We start from the raw sequence: 19,162 nt of genomic DNA on the forward strand, positions 1-19,162 counted from the left end.
ATGGCAGACTTGGACTATTACAGTTAATATTATCAATAGATTTTCTGTCGACTCAGTTTATCAGTGTTACTTACTGGTTAGGGACATGGATCAAAACATAAGGGGGGCGAGGTTTGAGAACTCATGTTTACCTTTCACCTTTCAAAGTTAACCAATCATAGTGCGACCTGTGCGGAAGTAGTACATCTGTCCCACTAGACGGGCAGACAGTCTAGCCAGTGGAAGGCAAAAATGAGGATGAAGATCCAATCGCTTGCAAGGGAGGCGGGCCTCCAGTCCATCAGGGCAATAGCGGAGGAGGTGTTCCTGGTAGCCATCTTGGATGTGCGGAGTGATTGTTTGGCGAAAATAATTAATACAATTTTGAAAAATAGCGTGAGGACTTGGGAAAATACGATTTAAAAGAGTGGGGTCAACTAATAAAAGAAAAGCTTAATCGGAAAATCCAGGTAAATGAATCGTACACTAAAACAGAACTAGTTTATGTGCCATTTTTTTCTCCCTTCCAATTTGTCTTACACTAATAGTTTAGCCGGTGGTTCACCATTAGCTGGCTATCATATCCGCTCCAGAGACAAATTGACATGGGTTCGGCTGATATGTTTTCCAAGGAAATTCAAGCTTTGCAATAATGCACGGCAATTTTGTAGCCGACAAGTTCTTGTTACTCAGGTGTTGAAGTGGTCTACTTGTTTGCTTATCTCTGACAAATAGAAACAGCTTATAAAGTAATCTATGTTGCTTGTAAACATGTGTTTCTTTAATGCTCACGTTTTTAAATAAGCGATCGTTGCCCCCCAAGCCAGATGTGGAGACTAGCCTAAGCTCACTTGCTAGATCTGTTAATTAAGAAAGTCTAGTGTGGGTAAGATTTTGGCGAATGTACTTCAAATACACCCTCAACTCACTGGCTGAAGTGATGGTAAAATTGCCTTATCGAACCGTAGTTGCGCCGAGCTGCGTGGACGTTTAACATTGTCGCAAAAAAAGTAGCAAGTGATGTTCAGCAAAGTAACCTCCCTCGCCCATCACATCTTTGAACTCACGTGCACTGTCTGAATGTCAAAGTATCCAGACGCCACTCAGTGGCTACAATTCATGTAGCTAGGCTAGCTAAATCGGTTAGCTGCAATCTACTGCCACTTGTGATATTTACTCTTGTGTTATGGTATCGATTGACAGACACATTCAAAACGAGTCTTGTACTGTACAATAAAACAAACATACACTGAACAAAAATATAAACGCAACATGCAACAATTTCAAGGAAATCAGTCAATTGAAATAAATTCATTAGGCCCTAATCTATGGATTTCACATTACTGGGAATACAGATATGCATATTTTGGTCACATACCTTAAAATAAAAAGGTAGGGGCATCAATCATAAAACTAGTCAGTATCTGGTGTGACCACCATGTCACCACTCTCCTTCAGATAGAGTTGATCAGGCTGTTGATAGTGGCCTGTGGAATGTTGTCCCACTTCTCTTCAATGGCTGTGTGAAGATATTGGGGGAACTGGAACATGCTGTCATACGTTTATCCAGAACATCCTAAACATGCTCAATGGGTGACATGGCTGGTGACTATGCAGGCCATGGAAGTACTGGGACATTTTCAGCTTCCAGGAATTGTGCACAGATCCTTGCTATATGGGGCTGTGCATTATCATGCTGAAACATGAGGTGATGGTGGCAGATGAATGGCACAACAATGGGCAACAGGATCTCACAGTATCTCTGTGCATTCAAATTGCCATTGATGAAATGCAATTGTGTTTGTTGTCCGTAGCTTATGCCATCCCATAGTCCGTAGCTTATGCCTGCCCATACCATAACCCCACCTCCACCATGGGGCACTCTGTTCAAAACGTTGACATCAGCAAACTGCTCGCCCACACGACACCATGCCAAGTAAAGTTGAAACTGGGATTCATCCGTGAAGAGCACACTTCTCCAGCGTGCCAGGGGCCATCGAAGGTGAGCATTTGCCCATTGAAGTCCGTTACGACGCCAAACTGCAGTCAGGTCAAGACCCTGGTGAGGATGACGAGCATGCAGATGAACTTCCCTGACAGGTTCTGAAAGTTTGTACAGAAATTCTTCAGTTGTGCAAACCCACAGTTTCATCAGTGGGCTGGTCTCAGACCGTACCGCAGGTGAAGAAGCCGGATGTGGAGGTCCTGGGCTGGTGTGGTTACACGTTGTCTGCGGTTGCGAGGTCGTTTGGAGCGTACTGCCAAATTCTCTAAAATAACGGTGGTGGATCATGGTAGAAAAATGAACATTAAATTATCTGGCAACAACTCTGGTTTACATTCCTGCAGTCAGCATGGTCAATTGCACGCTCCCCAAAATCTTGTGACATCTGTGGCATTGTGTTGTGTGACAAAACTGCACATTTTAGAGTGGTCTTTTATTGTCCCCAGCACAAGGTGCACCTGTGTAATGATCATGCTGTTTAATCAGCTTCTTGATATGCCATACCTCTCAGGTGAATGGATTATTTTGGCAATGAGAAATGCTCACTAACAGGGATGGAACATTTGAGAGAAATAATATTTTTGTGCGTATGGAACATTTGAGGTCTTTTATTTCAGCTCATGAAACATGGGACCAACACTTCACATGTTGCGTTTTATATTTTTGTTCAGTATATGTTTCTGTGAGGCCCCCCTCAAAGTCATTTTCCCTTTCTTGGAATGGTCAGAAATGCCTTGTTAAAGGACCCATGTCTAAACCCAATTACATGCACCATTCAACCAGGAGATGACAATGTGTAAGATGTCAACAAGTCAGACTGTCAACTATGGTCTATCTACTAATCCGTAATAACTAGACACTTTGATACAATGTAATGGTGTTGCCCCCAGGGTGTACATCAGAGAGTGTCTCATTCAAAATGCTTTTTAATGTATTTAACTTGAGTTGAAAGTCGAATACTGTACCATTAGAAATTAATCTGAGTTATCAAAACTTTGTTCTGCATGCTGGCCGTTTTAAAGCGGTAGCCTAATGTGAAAACCATGTACCTGCGCCGTGCATGCTCTCACTATACATCTTCATCACATTGAGACGTTGGAAACATTCTCCCCAGGTGCAAAGCTGGGTCGTATTCATTAGGCAGCAAACGGTAGAAAGCGGACCGAAACAGGCAGGTCTACTTGAACTTGTCCAATAACAAACGCTCTTTTTAATTTTCTGTTGCTAAACGTTTCACTCTGGTGTGCCTGTGCCCTAACGAATACGACCCAGAATTTCACACTGCTAACTTCACTGCCGAGTTAACATGCTATGAAAAAGTAATGTAGTGTAAAAGGGTTGCCAGAGATGACTGTAATCACACCGTAAGACTTCTTTTTCTCTACAGTGAAAGAAGTAAGGCATGAAGAAAGCATCCTAGTCAACAGTCATGGCTGATAAAAGGAAACTTCAAGGTGAGGTTACCAAATGGTTGATCAGAATGGTACCACCTGCCAATCATCCACCACCCAGTCCATCACTACATTCCCTCCCTGCATGCATGTTCTCTCTATGAAGCAAGTCTAGCCAACAGATGAAATGTCACTTTTAATCTCTATCCATTCAGGTAGAGATTTACCTCTTCATTCTAAACCTGTCACTCTACAACGCAGTATAGTGCACTCTGCTTACTGTGATCAACTTGTCCTGCGCGGATGTGATCGCAGTAAGAAAAGTGCTGCACTGTATTACTGAAAAGGGTTGTGACGCCAAAAATAAGAAGCCAGAAGCAACGTTTAGGAGCAAGGCTGCGCAAGGCCAAAGTCAGACTTACTCTGCAAAGACAACCTTCTTAAATGAAGACTACTGTGGTTTGGGGTGACACATGTAGCTTTTACTGCATCTATCATTGATGAGCCTGCCAGCCATAGTTGTAAAAGCAGTGTTGCTTTATGGGGAGAGGGAGAGCTTCGCATTTTGGACTTTACATTATTCATCCTGACGTGATGCATTGTGAAGTATTTCATTTTTTTTGAAGCCGTGGCTGTCTTTCCCAAAACCTCCCTGTTATTCTATGCCCTTCCCCAGGTGAAATAGATCGATGTTTGAAAAAAGTTACGGAAGGCGTGGAACAGTTTGAAGACATTTGGCAAAAGGTAACAGCCATATCTCATTTTTAATTTTGAAAGAATGTTTGTGTGTTGATCTGAAAATGTGTGCTAACTTGGGCACAGATATGGAAGTTGAGCTCTACCTCCCCGGCGCTTTGCTTGTTGGAATGTTTTGCGCTGACCGTACGAAGGTCCACCAAATTATTCAACGTTTAACATCCATTGTATATTCAGGGTCTTAAATACTGCATCACACCTTGTTTGGTAGGGTTGTAGACATTATTCACGGGCCGCGGGGACAGAGAAGTAACAGTTTGTTAGTGTGTAAAGCAAAGAAGATTACGTTTTAACGCCACACTCCTGAGTCGGGTGTTTCGGCCCAGTGGCAACCCCACCACTTGAATTGGTGTAAAGTTGAGGGATGATGGGACTGGAAGGGAATGTAGACTAGTCACTAAAATGTATAGACAGAGGGCTAAGCTATGGATGCTAGGCTCGACACTCCATGAGATTGAATTTGCCACGCTAGTTTTAGACATATTGTGAAGCTATAGGCTACATTGTTTACAAAGACTTGATATGAAATATGTTTGGGAAGAGATACTGTTTTGTCTGAGTGTACTCTGTGTGACTGTGCCCCTCCAAACCACAGCTTCACAATGCAGCCAATGCTAACCAGAAGGAGAAGTATGAAGCCGACCTCAAGAAAGAGATTAAAAAACTACAGGTGGGACACAGACAACGCTAGAGTTCTCAACTGTTATGTGGCTTGAGGACACATGGGTTTTGGGATGTTCCTCAAATGTCAAAACAATGTTTACTAGTGTTATATGGTTTAGGCTGCCCACGGGTGTGTGGTGTGCACACACGTGGGTGCGTGCAGACATGCATGTGTTGATTACATCTGATGAGGGTCAGCTCTCCTTTAAACCAAGCGAAAGCATCTGGGTGTCCACTTTGTGTTTTTGTTTCTGAACACGTCCATGTGGACCAAACTTATGTGCGTGCGTGTCAACCATACTTGATCTCACAGGGCAAGCCACAGCATGCTTTCACTAAGATAACTTATGTCTCTTTCTCTCCCACTCTGTTCCCCCCCCCCCCCAGCGTCTTCGAGACCAAATCAAGACGTGGGTGGCCTCCAACGAGATCAAAGACAAAAGGCAGCTAGTGGAGAATCGCAAACTCATTGAGACGGTGAGTGTGTGGAACACATGTTCATTAGCCGCATACTGTGGACACCCTTGGTATAAACACCTGTGCTTAGCACGGCCTACCAAACCACAGTGCATTGATGAGGTTATTCAGACATGCTTCAATGACCGCACCTGCTAACACAATGAGATGTGTCATCTTAACCTCTGGATCTAGGGTCTTGTATCGAAGTGTGTGAGCATCTGTGAGGTTTTGGTTGGCCTGAAATGTGGTGCTACTAAGGCAAAAAATATATACATGCGATGGTGTTGAAAAGGACACTTGGGTATCAGGACTCTTGATGTGACCTTTGTATTGTGGTGATCAGCCAATACAGACTGACAAACAATGGTGACTTTTGACAATATTACCTTTGTGTGTGTATTCAAAGCCATGTTCATTGTGAATACTAGAGCTCTGTTAGCAGTAAGGTTTATCAGAGGAAGGCAACTAGATTCAGGCGCAAGGGGCGATTTATGTCAGAGGGGGTGGTCAGGAACATAATTATTAGAATTTGTACACTGCAAATTGACCACAACTAAGCCCCAAAAGATTTGATTTGAAAATAACAATTTCATACCTTGATTACATTGAGACACGGTCACAGAAAGAAAAAATGTCTTTGTGTGAATACTTGGGAACAGACCCCCCCCCCCCCCCCCACAAAAAAACTTTTACTTTGGAGGGCCAAATAAAATCACTTGCGGGACGGTCTAGGCCCGCTGGCCGCCTGTTGCCGTCCCCTGGTTTATATTGAGTCTACTGCAGATCTTTAATCATCTGCATTTCGCACCGGTGACACTTTGTTTAGCCGATGGCAATTCCACAGTAACAGATTTACACCATTCTCTCTCCCCCCCTCTAAAATGTATGCCAAACAAAAACCATTGATATCCAAGTTTAACAAACCATACACCTCTATGCACAAGGACTACTTTGAACAATTTCCACTGAAAAATCTTAGGTTATGCGACCACATTTTCCAAAAACTCTTAAAATACCTGCTCCGAATTAAGATTCAAAGATGTCTGCAAAAATAATGGGGTGTCAGCTATGCCATTGAACTACAGTAAGTGAAGTGGCTTTACACCGGTAACTGAATCACATCATGGGTCCTTGTACTACACAGAAATGCATAATTATGGATATGAATGTCATTCTCTTCATGTTTTACAAGTTTGGACAGCACAATAGAGCGGAATTCAGTACAGTACAATACACTGCGGGCTACTTCACTTTACTGCATTTTACTGTACTGTCCAACCTTGTTAAATGTAAGTCTATGATGGGTTCAGATTTGGTCCAGTCTGTTCTGTAGACTTTGACATCAAGGCCAGGGTGGACTGATCAAATTTCAACTACTTTTTAGACGTCTGGTATTGGCTGATGCTCAGTGGGTGAGGATGCTGGTTAAAGTCAATGGAAAGTCAATGGAAAGAGGGGGCTCGTCGGTAGGTGTCTGTAAGATCTGGGAGAGGTGAAATTAACCTGGAGAGGGAGGGGTTGTCCAGGCTTAGACTGTTTTAACCACCAGCCAACAGAGACAGAAAACAGTTATGAGCTGAACATAATTCCATTACAGATTGTGGGGGTTAATTCCGTTACCAATTTGGTAACAGAATTATGAGTTTTAATCACTTAATTCATAAACAAAAGGGATATCAGTAAAATGACTATACAAAAATTGGTAGGTCTGCCATTAAAGGTTACTTCTGTGAACTTTATCTTCACTCGTGAAAATATCTTTTAGAAATTAGTATTTGGTAACATTTCTTAAACTTACAGATGGTAAACAATTTCTCCCAAACAAAAATATAGACTCTTGGCTTTCATTTGACATGCTGTTATGCAGGGTTGGGGTCAATCTAATTAGAATAGGTAGAAATGTTCCTAATTGAAGAGAATTGGAATCAGTGTACTTCCTGAATTGACTGCAAATGAAATGACTCCAACCCTGCTATGAATTTCACATGTTGGCGCTCATGGGTGCTTTGATGGAAATGCCTCTAAGCATAATGTGCTTCTGTTTTTTGCAGCCCCCCGGCACTCAACTTCTAGTCTCAGACAATTGCTACATCGCTTTAACAAAACTAAACTGATCAGTCTTAGTCAAAGCTATGTCATCACCATATCCCAGTTTATGGTCCACAGATATGATAAACGAAGGAAGTTGCCCCATTGAAGCCCAAGCTGCTCTTGTTCGTCTTTCAATACGCATTGTAGTATTGAGGTAGGATCCTACTGTAGGTACTTACTGTAATGGGGTGACACCTGTTCAAGGCAGGCAGTTTGCCCCCTTTGTCTCGGTCTCAAATGACAATGGTGTACTATTTAGAATGTCCCCGTCAGGTTCCAGTTCCACAGAGCCCTACCCCGATCTATATAAAGGCTTCGTCAGTCCACTCTAGAGCTGAGGTGGATTAAATAACCAGGCGGAGATTCCATCCACAGCCAGGCCCCCCTCAGGAGAACAGTTAGCCACATGAATAACATTTAGCGAATAGTCACCGCTCTGCTAAGCGTTCACAGGCTTCATGCCAGGGTTTTAATTTAGCTTCTTGTTATACTGTTAACAGATTAACACAGGGGGGCTATCAATCTTATATACAAAGGTGCTGCTGGCATGCTCTTGTGTGGATGACGCATATTACTACACTTACTGGGGCTGCTGACTTCTAGGGAAATGCATTGAAGCATGCTCCAAGCGTTCTCCTTAGCCAAAACATCATACAAATTCTGCACCGAACTCTGCTTGTGGAAGTCAGAGGTTGTGGATGGAGTCTCTTCTGAGAACACCTAGTGGAGAATATCCAGCATTACTGGTCAAGGAAGCACACAGGTGTCAAAATTTAGTAATCACTGGTCTAATTGGGAGATCTGTACACCTGCTGCAGTCACTCTGAACCATTCTATTGGAGGATGGTTTTAATTGGTGAGGACTCTGTGTTAATCTCCACCCACAGTGCCCAGCAGGCACATGTTCAGTAGGTCTGAAACGGCAAGGTATTATCTGAACTTGTCCCCCAAAAAAAAAAAAAAAAAAAAAAAAAAAAAATGCTTCCTTTGGGTGTCCGTTGAATAGCATTTCAAAAGGTTTTGCTACGGTATGCCCTAACACGACCTTATTTTGCTCGCCAACTAGTCCAATGCTTTGATGTGAGCAGTTGGAAACGTCTGCTTTCACAAGCCAAAAGTTTTTTTTTTTTTGGCATAGCTAGCATGTGGTCAGCTAATGTATTCTCAAAGAGAACTTATCACCTGTTGTGATTTATAAACCATTTCCTGCTATCGCCCCCTTTAGCAAATGGAGCGGTTCAAGATCGTGGAACGAGAGACCAAGACAAAGGCTTACTCGAAGGAGGGGCTGGGCCTGGCACAGAAGGTGGACCCGGCCCAAAGGGAGAAGGAGGAGGTCGGCAATTGGCTAACGGTGAGCACTACTTTTGATTGAAAACCTTTGTTTCACAGAACATGAGCTCAATTCTATTGGCATTAATATGGTCTGATGAAATGACATTAATGACTTGGATTTCATCATGCAATCTATGCCTATTCATTGCAGTGCACTTGGATTTCAAAGTACATAAGACTTGTTAAATGTCCAAATCTGAATTTGCTTTACTGCGTAATTTCTAGGGCCAGGACGGTACCAGTATTCTTAATATTTTCTCCATGGCAAAAATGAAAACACCAAGCAGACCAAACTCTTTAGTCCTTTAAAATGTAAAATAGTGTGCTTTTAGCTTGGGAAATGTCTGTTTCCCTAAAGAACTTAAATCCGCTTTGTGTTTTGTTTCCTTGCCACGGTACTGGTATCGTCCCAGCCCTAATAGTTTCACCTATGAATTAGGTTTTGGTGTTTTTTGAAGTGTTTGCATAGACCACACTGCATAACGACTGGTTCTGGTGTGATCATGTTTAAATCATTTGAATGACGTCACGCCTGTCGTCCATCAGAATACGATAGACACTCTGAACATGCAGGTGGATCAGTTTGAGAGCGAAGTGGAGTCCCTCTCAGTCCAGACTCGAAAGAAGAAGGGAGACAAAGAGGTCAGTAGTCGCAGCATATGTTATCTACACTACATGACCAAAAGTATGTGGACACCTGCTCGTCAAACCTCTCATTCCAAAATCATGGGATATTTCATATGGAATTGGTCCCCCTTTTGCTGCTATAACAGCCTCCACTCTTCTGGGAAGGCTTTCCACTAGATGTTGGAACATTTAGCTGCAGGGACTTGCTTCCATTCAGCCACAACAGCATTAGTGAGATCAGGAACTGATTTTGGGCGATTAGGCCTGGCTCGCAGTCGGCGTTCCAATTCATCCCAAAGGTGTTCAATGGTGTTGAGGTCAAGGCTCTGTGCAGGCCAGTCAAGTTCTTCCACACCGATCTCGACAAACCATTTCTGTATGGACCTCGCTTTGTGCATAGGGGCATTGTCATGCTGAAACAGGAAAAAGCCTTTCACAATGTTGGAAGCACAGAATTGGCTAGAGTGTCATTGTACTCTGTAGCGTTAAGATTCAACTACACTAGAACTAAGGGCCTAGCCCGAACCACAAAAACAGCCCAGACTATTGTTCCTCCACCACTAAACTTTACAGTTGGCACTATGCACTGGGACAGGTAGTATTCTCCTGGCAAACCTAGATTTGTAGTCGGACTGCCAGATGGTGAAGTATCACTCTAGAGAACACATTTCTACTGCTCCAGAGTCCAATTGCTGTGAGTTTTACACCACTCCAGCCGACGCTTGGCATTGGCAATCCCGTTCTGTGAGCTTGTGTAGCCTACCACTTAGCGGCTGACTCGTTGTTGCTCCTAGGCGTTTCCGCTTCACAATAACAGCACTTATAGTTGACCAGGGCAGAAATTTGACGTACTGACTTGTTGGAAAGGTGACGTCTCATGACGGTGCCATGTTGAAAGTCACAGAGTTCTTCGGTAAGGCCATTCTACTGCCAACGTTTGTCTATGGAGATTGCATGGCTTTGTGCAACAGGTGTGGCTGAAATAGCCCTCCTCCACTCATTTGAAGGGGTGTCCACATACTTTTGTATGTCTATAGTGCACCTTCCCCTCCATATCTTCCCCTCCATCTCTCCCTCTCTCTCTCTCTCTGTTTTCTTCCATACGAAAGTAATTTCTCGTTAGATGATGCCATTCTAACTCTAAATTCATCTCTCATCCTATATATGTCTCTTATTTTCTCGGCACGCTGCATTACCCAATGCACCTAATGTAAAGTAGGTACCATCTGTTTTCCACTTCCATGCCTCCACACATGCATATAGCACATTCTGCGCTGAATGCGTACAACTGAGTTTGAGGCATCAACTTACACGCGCATCTCTGCTATAGAAACAGGACCGCATCGAAGAGCTGAAGCGCTTCATCGAGAAGCACCGGTACCACATCCGGATGCTGGAGACCATCCTGCGGATGCTGGACAACGACACCTTGCCGGTGGACTCCATCCGCAAGATCAAGGACGACGTGGAGTACTACATGGACTCGTCGCAGGACCCCGACTTCGAGGAGAACGAGTTCCTCTACGACGACCTGGATCTGGAGGAGCTCCGTAAGTGCTGCTTCGCGGTGGTGTTGTCGCGACACTCAGTATCACGCTACTGATAACGACAAAAGGACAGTAATCACGGCAAGGAAACAAAACAGGAAGCGGATAATTTCCTAAGGAAACAGTCCTGAAACGGCCACCCCAAAGTCACATTTTGTAGAAAAATACAAATCTATAACACACACTTTTTTTTACTTAAAGCCGTTAAAGGACCATAGAGTATTTCCATGGCAAAAGCCATGGAAAGAGTATCGATACTGTGTCGAGACAACACTATTCCATGTATGTGACTATTCCTGAGTGTGCGTGTGTACTGCATATCTTAGACCCCATGTGTGTATAATTTACGATGGCTTGGTTATTGCAATACTGTACGTTCCATCATTTCTGTTCCTGTTGTCTCTGTATAACTGCCCACTTAACGTTTTTCCTTATGCAACTTTTGTTTTTGTTTTTATGTAGCTACCTCTCCCTCTGTCTCCCCCCATCCATCTCTTGTGTCTCTAGCCGGGTCGCTGGTGGCCACGTCCCCGCCGGGCCAATCGCTCCTGGACGACGATCTCTTCCATCAGATCTCCAGCGGCACGCCTACCTCCACCACTTCCTCCTCGCCCATTCCCGCCACGTACACTACGGTGAGGAAACCCCTGGTTCTGTCTACTACTCACTTCAGTCTCCGTTGTGTCCCCTACTTGCTCGCCCATTCTTTAGAACCGCCCACTCATGCTGTACTGTTAGAGGATAGTAATTAGGTTTTGTGAATGTTGACTTGTTCCTGGGTTGGAGTGGGTGCTCTGTGGTCCCTCGCTCTCAGATCAGAGGGGGTTTAGAGAAACAAGGATGAAAGCGAGCAGATGATGAAGTTTGTATTGAGCCTCAATATGAACAGCACTTGATTAAATTTAGGTACAAAACATGTTTTGCGTTGAATTAGAACCGGTGGTCATGGCTCGGTGCTGATTGGGAGATCTTTTGGGGGGGGGGGTTTTTCTCCAGGAGAACTCTGAAGATGACAAGAGAAGGGGACGTTCGACAGACAGTGAAATCAGTCAGGTAAGATGCATTGCAAAGTAAACCGTGCTGTCTGAGTCTCTTTCTTTTTGTTGCTGTGCTGCACCAGAAGTGGTTTTGAAGTATGTCTTTTATTCAATTTCAGTCACCTGTCAAGAATGGCAACCCCTCTTCGTCGTTGTCTTCATCGTCCTCATCCTCCTCGTCCTCCTCTTCATCATCTGCCTCTGGCGCCTCCTCGGGAGCAGCCTCTTCCTCGCTGGCCTCTATGGTGACCATCGCCGGAGGCGGCCAGGCCAACGCTGGGGGCAACAACAACAGCCTTCTGGGCAACATGGGGGGTCTCCTCTCCAACTCTGGCAGCTACAGCGACGCTACCCAGCAGCAACTTCAGCAGCATCACCAAACGCAGCAGGCCAGAAACTCAATACTCTCCTCCAACGCCTCCTCCAGCCCCTCGAACAACATCCTTCTCCCCAGCCCCTCCGCCTCCTCGCCCGCCATCTCTAGCACAGCCCTCACACCCAACACCCAGCCGCAGGCTCCGTCAAGGCCCTCTCCGGGCTCCACCTTGGGGCTCGGGTTGGGCTTGGGCCTTGGTAAAGGCGGCATGAGTGGGTCACCGGCTGTCAGCCAGATGTCGGGCCTTGGCCTGTCAGGGATGCCGGCGTCCTTAAACACCATGGCCGGACTTCTGGCGGGCTCCACTTCGGCCCCCTATGCCATGGCAGCAGCAGGCTCCGGGACCATAGGAAGCCCCCTTGCAGGGAAAATCAGCAGCCTGAGCACTAGCAGCACTAACTCCAGCGCAGTGGGACCGGTGAGCGGACTCAGCGACAGGTCCACGGGCCTTTTGGGCTCTGTGCCCGGTGCAGTTGGTGTCAGTGGTGGGATCCTAGGCCTTGGCTCAGGACAGTCGACAGTCCAGGGCCCTCCACTGGTGTCCCCCAGTCCCATAGGAGGAGGCCTGGCCCCTGGAAGCAGCCTGGGAGCTATAGGAAGCATTGGAGGGAACTCTGGATCAGGAGCGCCAAGTAACAGCTTGGGCATCGGAGGAGGAAGCGCGGCGAACGCAAGGCCACCCAGTGGACAGAAGCAGAATGGTAGCACTAGTAAGCTTGAATTACCATTCGCTTATATTGTTGTTGCTCGGTTATATCCATCCATGGCATTTTTTTGTGAATTGTTTATTTATAGTAGTTGTTCAACCCAGAATTGGGTTGTACAGATTATAAGTTTGACCAAACCAAATTAATATCGCCTATGTACAGTATTGTCAGAGTTCTGTTTTAGTTTGAGGGAGGTTTACAATCTCCTCTGTCCCAGGTTACAGTGCTGTAGTAGCAGACAGCACACCAGATTCTGCCCTCAACATTGCCAGCCAATTACAAAGCAGCCAACCCTCGTCTTTGATCTCCACCACCAATCAGCTGTGAGTATTATTATACTTTTTTGAAGTCCTATGGTATCTTGTATTGTGAATCTCACTGTATGGTCATAATTATTCAAACTCACTTAAAAGCATATCAACCAATGTCTCTCTTACCCACCCAGTAAAGACAGTGGCCCCAACCTTTTAGGGTCCATGACCCTACCCACCAGCACTCCCTCGCCATCCTACATTGAGAGTAAACCTTCAGGCAGCAGTATGCTCAACGGGCCGCTCTCCTACACACAGGCCTCTGAAAGCATGAAGGTGAGAAACACAAAGAGCTTTGTGTAACAAAATGACCCTGGCCGTAGACATTGATCTAGGATCAACCCCAAATACTAACCTGAGCCATAACAGGGAGGACTTCTTGGGACTCACCCGATGTCAGATTTCCTGACCTCTCACCCAGTTGGTTTAACCCCTTTCGTACTTTCAGCCCCAGGAGCCTCTGAGCACTGTGAAGTCCATGGCCGAACAAGCGGCACTGGGCTCAGCAATGGAGGGAGAGTTGCCCCCTCTGCACCTCACCACAGGTGAGCAACCAACTGGACATCATGTAGTGTTTCAAGTGTTGCTGACTGGGAGACTTTCTTAACACCTTTCAATTATTTATGGTATTGTTACTGGGCGGCAGGTAGCCTAGTGGTTAGAGCGTTGGGCCAGTAACCGAAAGGTCACTGGTTCAAATACCCGAGCCAACAAGGTGAAAAATCTGTCTTCCCTTGAGCAATTTGGTTCCAGGGGCTCCTACAATGGCTGACCCTGTAAAACAACACATTTCACTGCACCTATGTAACAGTAAAACAACTTTTGGGGGGAGGGGTGCTTTCAGACCAGACCCCTTTTTTTTCAAATTCTCTTTTCTCTCTCTGTGGCTTCAGACATTTTCCCCAGCACTACAGCGCCTCCAGGGCCTCCCTCGGCCCCCCAGCAGCCATCGCTCTCGGAGGTCAGCATCCCCCCATCGCTGGGTGTGTGCCCGCTGGGGCCCGTACCCCTGTCCAAAGACCAGCTGTACCAGCAGGCCATGCAGGAGTCGGCCTGGACGCATATGCCCCACCCCTCCGACTCAGAGCGGATCAGGTACGAACATGGAGGCAATCTGAAGCCACAAAGATTCTCCAGGGTTGAATCTCAAGTCTTCTTGCTTCCCCCTCACATTTTGGAGAGGACATGAGTACTCAAGGAAAATACTTTTGAGATTCACCCCAGGCTTACATTTTGGGGAATATCTGTATCACTTCTCTGCACTGTTGCTTTGGAGACTAAAGGCATGTATTTAATCCCCTATTGTGATTGTTTTGGTCCTCCAGGCAGTACCTGATGAGGAACCCGTGTCCCACCCTGCCTTTCCACCACCAGGTGCCACCTCCCCACTCCGACTCTGTGGAGTTCTACCAGAGACTGTCCACGGAGACACTGTTCTTCATATTCTACTACCTAGAGGTGTGTGTGTGTGTGTGTGTACACATGTGACAAAACCAAGCTTTACTGTGTGACTGAGACGCTGATTATTTTTGATGGTTTTACTTTTGATGAGAAAGATGTAACGACACACACCGCCAATCTTCAGGCCGTGTCATGTTTTGGACATGGTTGTGTACATAAAAGTAGCATATTCCCTTCTGTGTTCTCTCCGCAGGGCACCAAGGCCCAGTATCTGGCAGCCAAGGCCTTGAAGAAGCAGTCGTGGCGGTTCCACACCAAGTACATGATGTGGTTCCAGAGGCACGAGGAGCCCAAGACCATCACAGATGAGTTTGAGCAGGTGAGCTCGCCCCCCCCCCCCCCTCCACACACTGCAGACTCCTTGGATTGCAACCTTTGTCGTGTTCATTGGGCACCAAACGGAAGAAAACGGATTGAAACAGCAAGAGACTACCTTGACTTGTCCAGTAATGAACACTTACTTGTGTTTTCTGTTGCATGCCCTGTCGAAATATAACCGTTATTTAAAGATTAAGATTTTTGTCGAATTTGAAAGATTAAGGATTTTCACCAACATTGCTGTGCTTTTTCCAATGTCTTTTTAAAGGGGACGTACATTTACTTCGACTACGAGAAGTGGGGACAACGGAAGAAGGAAGGATTCACGTTTGAGTACAGGTACCTTGAAGACCGAGACCTCCAGTGACATAAGGCAGAGAAGGCGAATAAAAGAAGGTTGGACTACTGTCGACATTCCTGGATTGAACTCAACACACTGGGAAGAGGGACGGATGCAGACGCCAGTCTGAGAACAACATAATGCATTTGGAGCTCCTCCCTCTTTGCCTTGCGACGCCACACCCCTACAGTGATAAGCCCCTCCCTCTTTTCCCATCAGGCCGTTTTTGATTTAGATTGAAACTTTTAATCTCTTACCTGAACTGGATCCCTTTCTTTTTTTTCTTTTTTTTCTTGGCAGATAAGAAATCATGATTTCATATGTTTGGTTGATAACGCACTCTGTATTGTTTTTTTTGTTTTTTTCTTCAAAACTCACCTACCACTCATTGACAACCAAAGATGATTGGTCAAATCCGTCTTAATTCTCAGCAGTATGGCAGTCCAATTTAATTAATGAATAAATAAATAAATAAAAAATGTTTAAAAAAAAGTGACAAGGCAGAGAGAAAGGCCAATCAAATGAGCCCTTGGGGGATGTTGGGTGGTTCCAAAGCGTTTCACAGCAGTCAGGTCATCGCTGGGTTGTACACAAGCTAAAGACTAGATGGGGAAACGGTAGCATTTCCATGCTACAATAAGTGCTTATTGGGGTGACTCCATGTTTTATCCCTAATGAATACTCTCTTCAGGGTCACCAGCCCCGCCCTAATATTAAACTAATAGCTGCCTCTTGGGTACACCCAGCATTGACCACACTGCCATAAAGACTGCTGTAGTACAACATGGTAACCAATTAATTATTGTCCCACGTTACAACATTACGTTTATATTGCTGTGGTCAACGGCAACAGAAACCACACCAGCACTGAAGTGTCTCGTCTGTAGAGAAAGTTTACAGGTGTTTTTCACCCCAGAGGCGGGCTTTTACAATAAAACGCAAGACTGCCCTAGTAATAACAAGTCATTATTTTTGTTCCCGTCACTTTGATGATAATGTACAAATCAATTGTGATTGCACTTCCAAATTCACTTCAACCACCAGGTAGATATTTCCTTTTCTCAGGAAGTGTTTGATGGCTCATTATGTGAGGAAATATACCGCGTCAGAAGCTCCATCATAGCAGCACAAAAAAACAACCCACAGTAATCAGACTGACACCTCCGGGCAATTTTGTTTTGTCTGCCCCAATAAGGCTTTCTATTCCCATTTAATGGCCATTTGTTTCATTTCTATAAGGCTTTTTAAAAATAGTATCCTCCAATGTTTGGAGTGCAATCTTAAGTTTGTCATTTTCATTTGCCTGTGTCATCTCAGAGATGTTTAAATTCTAAGGAGTTGAGACCCTTTTATTTTATATTTTTAAAGAAAATAACTTGTCGGGGCACCATTCACTGACAAGCCTGCTGTTTTTAATGTTATCTTTACCTATTGGGTGAGCGGAAGGGAAGAGAAGTCATCCAGAGGTGAAATGTGAATCTCTCCCCCTCTGAAAGGGTGTTGTATAGACTGTCACGTTCATCCTTTCCGTTTTGTCCTTGTCTTCTGGACAGCATGACACTTGCAAAGTGGAGCTGAGAAAATTAAGTAAATATGAAGCATAACCATGAATAAAGGATTGTAAAATATTAATAAAATAATTACTTTTCAGAAGTATTGTTTTTTTTAAAATCATGTTCATAAACCTTTTGAGCGCCTTAACTTTGGGTAGCAGACAAGTATAATGCGTTATTACTTGTTTATAACAGTACAGTTTTACTACAGTAACACAGTTCCTTTTTAGGACCGTACATAGTCTAAGTGTACTGTACACTGAATACTACATGGGATTTACATTTACCACATGCAAATATTTTAAGGGGCAAACAATAAGAAAGCGGTTTACACGCTGAGGGGTGGGGCTGGAAAGATTTAGCCACTCTCAAATTCCTAGAGCAATTGATGCCAGAACTGACGAGCCATGAGATCAAACGTATAGTTCTGACCATGTTTGTTTACAATTACATTGTTCACAAACATTGGAGGAAAACAAGCTTGTATTTTGGGTTCTGGTGGAACAGGACCGAACTAAACTCGATGAGTCATAAGTTACGTTCATATGCAATGGGTAGATAAGTACAAAAACGGATGGAGCAACTGCAGTTTGCCCCGTTTAAAGAGCTTGTTCTTACAAGGTAGTGTGAGTTAAGTGCATGAGCCTAGCGTTAGCATGTCGTGTTCCTACGTCTGGAACAGCAGGTAACTGCTTCTATTGTCACCTCAGTAGAAGACCTATTCCAGGCAGCGACCTAGTACTCTGTCAAATAGAGTACCCTACTCAAGTAAACAAAGTTATGCAAAATGCACCAGTCACTTCAATCAGTTGGTAGAACTACCCATGAATATTGCATTGGGTCGTAGAAGTGTCCTTTTTAAGGTGTGATCACATAATGTGTACTGCTATATCATAAGGTGGGGGGATCCATGCACACTTATGATAAGTCTTTCAATGCATTATAACTGCACCATAATGCATCATACCTGCTGGTTTTAAGTCAAATGTTACCACTTTGACCATACAATTTTGTCTGGCTCCTCCCTTTCATTGTGTTTACGTTGCACCGTTGAGTGCCTACGTTTTCCTCTCCCTGTCTCTACATACCTTATGGTATACGCAGCACAACACAACACATGGTTGCTAATGTGTTCAACAACAAGATGGCTGCTGAGGCTCTCTCGGGAGACTGGCTCTGCATATGCTACTTGATGAAAAGATTTCACCTGGTCATGGACTACCGCCTAGAGACGTTTGGGAGCCAGAGGTGCTTGGCCCTGTGTATCTGAAGGTGCTGTGTGTCAAAGTGTGTGTGTGTGTTTGTGACGCACACCGACTCCATCCTGGCCAGAGGACACTTTGAGTCATCCTGCACTGTTGACTGAGTAGAGGTCTGGCAGGTCTACTACTGAGAGGCCTGCATAGCGATGGTGACAATGCTTCTCTTTTGCCCCTCAAGACATGGAATGGAGGAAGTGACGCAAATGGCGAGGAAAGGCTCCTCATGCCTTAACTTTCTCCCACGTGCGCACACACACACACGTCACATCTGGGAGCTTGTCGTTATCGCTGTCGTCATGTGACCCAGATTTGATCCTTGAATGCTAATTTGTTCAACGGTTCATATTGGGGCTGCAGGTAGCCTAGTGGTTTAGAGCGTTGGACCTGTAATCGAAATAGTTGCTAGATTGAATCCCCGAGCTGACAAGGTAAAAAAATCTGTTGTTCTGCCCCTGAGCAAGGCAGTTAACCCACTGTTCCTAGGCCGTCATTGTAAATAAGAAAGTGTTCTTTCACTGACTTGCCTAGTGAAATGAAGATATGAAAAATATACTGTATACATCCATATGCTTTGTAGTTATGCCATAAAAGGGGATGGGGCCAAAGCCCCTTGAATAATAGGTCAGCCATTACTATCTTCCATTACAATACCTTTTTGACTAACGTACTCATTATATCAGTATGTTTTGGCGTAGCCACCAACAGGCTTGTAATGCCCTCATGGACTTGCCGAACATTTCTCTTTCTTTGGATCTAAGACTACCAGACAACACAAAGTAAGAAATTGCCCAAAGTCTACACATTGTCATTGTGATGTGCAGTCCCGCAACACCGGACACCCTGTCTACTTCATGTGGGTGGACTTACCCATTGACTGTAGATACCCCTGAGAATTCTCCATTTCCTGTTCAGGGGGGAGTATTTCCTGTGGCTGGTTCACAAGG

General features: G+C 44.8%; 1 protein-coding gene across 5 annotated transcripts; it reads left to right on the plus strand.

Moving 5' to 3' along the window:
- Positions 1-266: 266 nt before the first annotated feature.
- On the plus strand, positions 267-17,053 carry LOC139373423 (CCR4-NOT transcription complex subunit 3-like). 5 transcript variants are annotated; one of them, XM_071113897.1, is made up of 18 exons: positions 267-449; positions 3,372-3,438; positions 4,052-4,119; positions 4,727-4,801; positions 5,182-5,271; positions 8,570-8,698; positions 9,226-9,321; positions 10,637-10,856; positions 11,316-11,488; positions 11,850-11,906; positions 12,010-12,976; positions 13,191-13,296; positions 13,419-13,560; positions 13,733-13,829; positions 14,178-14,379; positions 14,610-14,742; positions 14,939-15,064; positions 15,332-17,053. In XM_071113897.1, the coding sequence occupies exons 2-18, from the start codon at positions 3,414-3,416 to the stop codon at positions 15,428-15,430; spliced, it is 2,805 nt and encodes a 934-aa protein (XP_070969998.1). In that variant the 5' UTR covers positions 267-449; positions 3,372-3,413; the 3' UTR covers positions 15,431-17,053. The 5 variants fall into 5 exon arrangements, with proteins under 5 accessions (XP_070969998.1, XP_070969999.1, XP_070970000.1 ...); XM_071113898.1 differs by having other exon boundaries at positions 274-449; positions 10,643-10,856; XM_071113899.1 differs by having other exon boundaries at positions 295-449; positions 11,361-11,488.
- Positions 17,054-19,162: the final 2,109 nt, after the last annotated feature.

The sequence above is a fragment of the Oncorhynchus clarkii genome, chromosome 18 (genome assembly GCF_045791955.1).
Source record: "Oncorhynchus clarkii lewisi isolate Uvic-CL-2024 chromosome 18, UVic_Ocla_1.0, whole genome shotgun sequence".
Classification (NCBI taxonomy): Eukaryota; Metazoa; Chordata; class Actinopteri; order Salmoniformes; family Salmonidae; genus Oncorhynchus; species Oncorhynchus clarkii.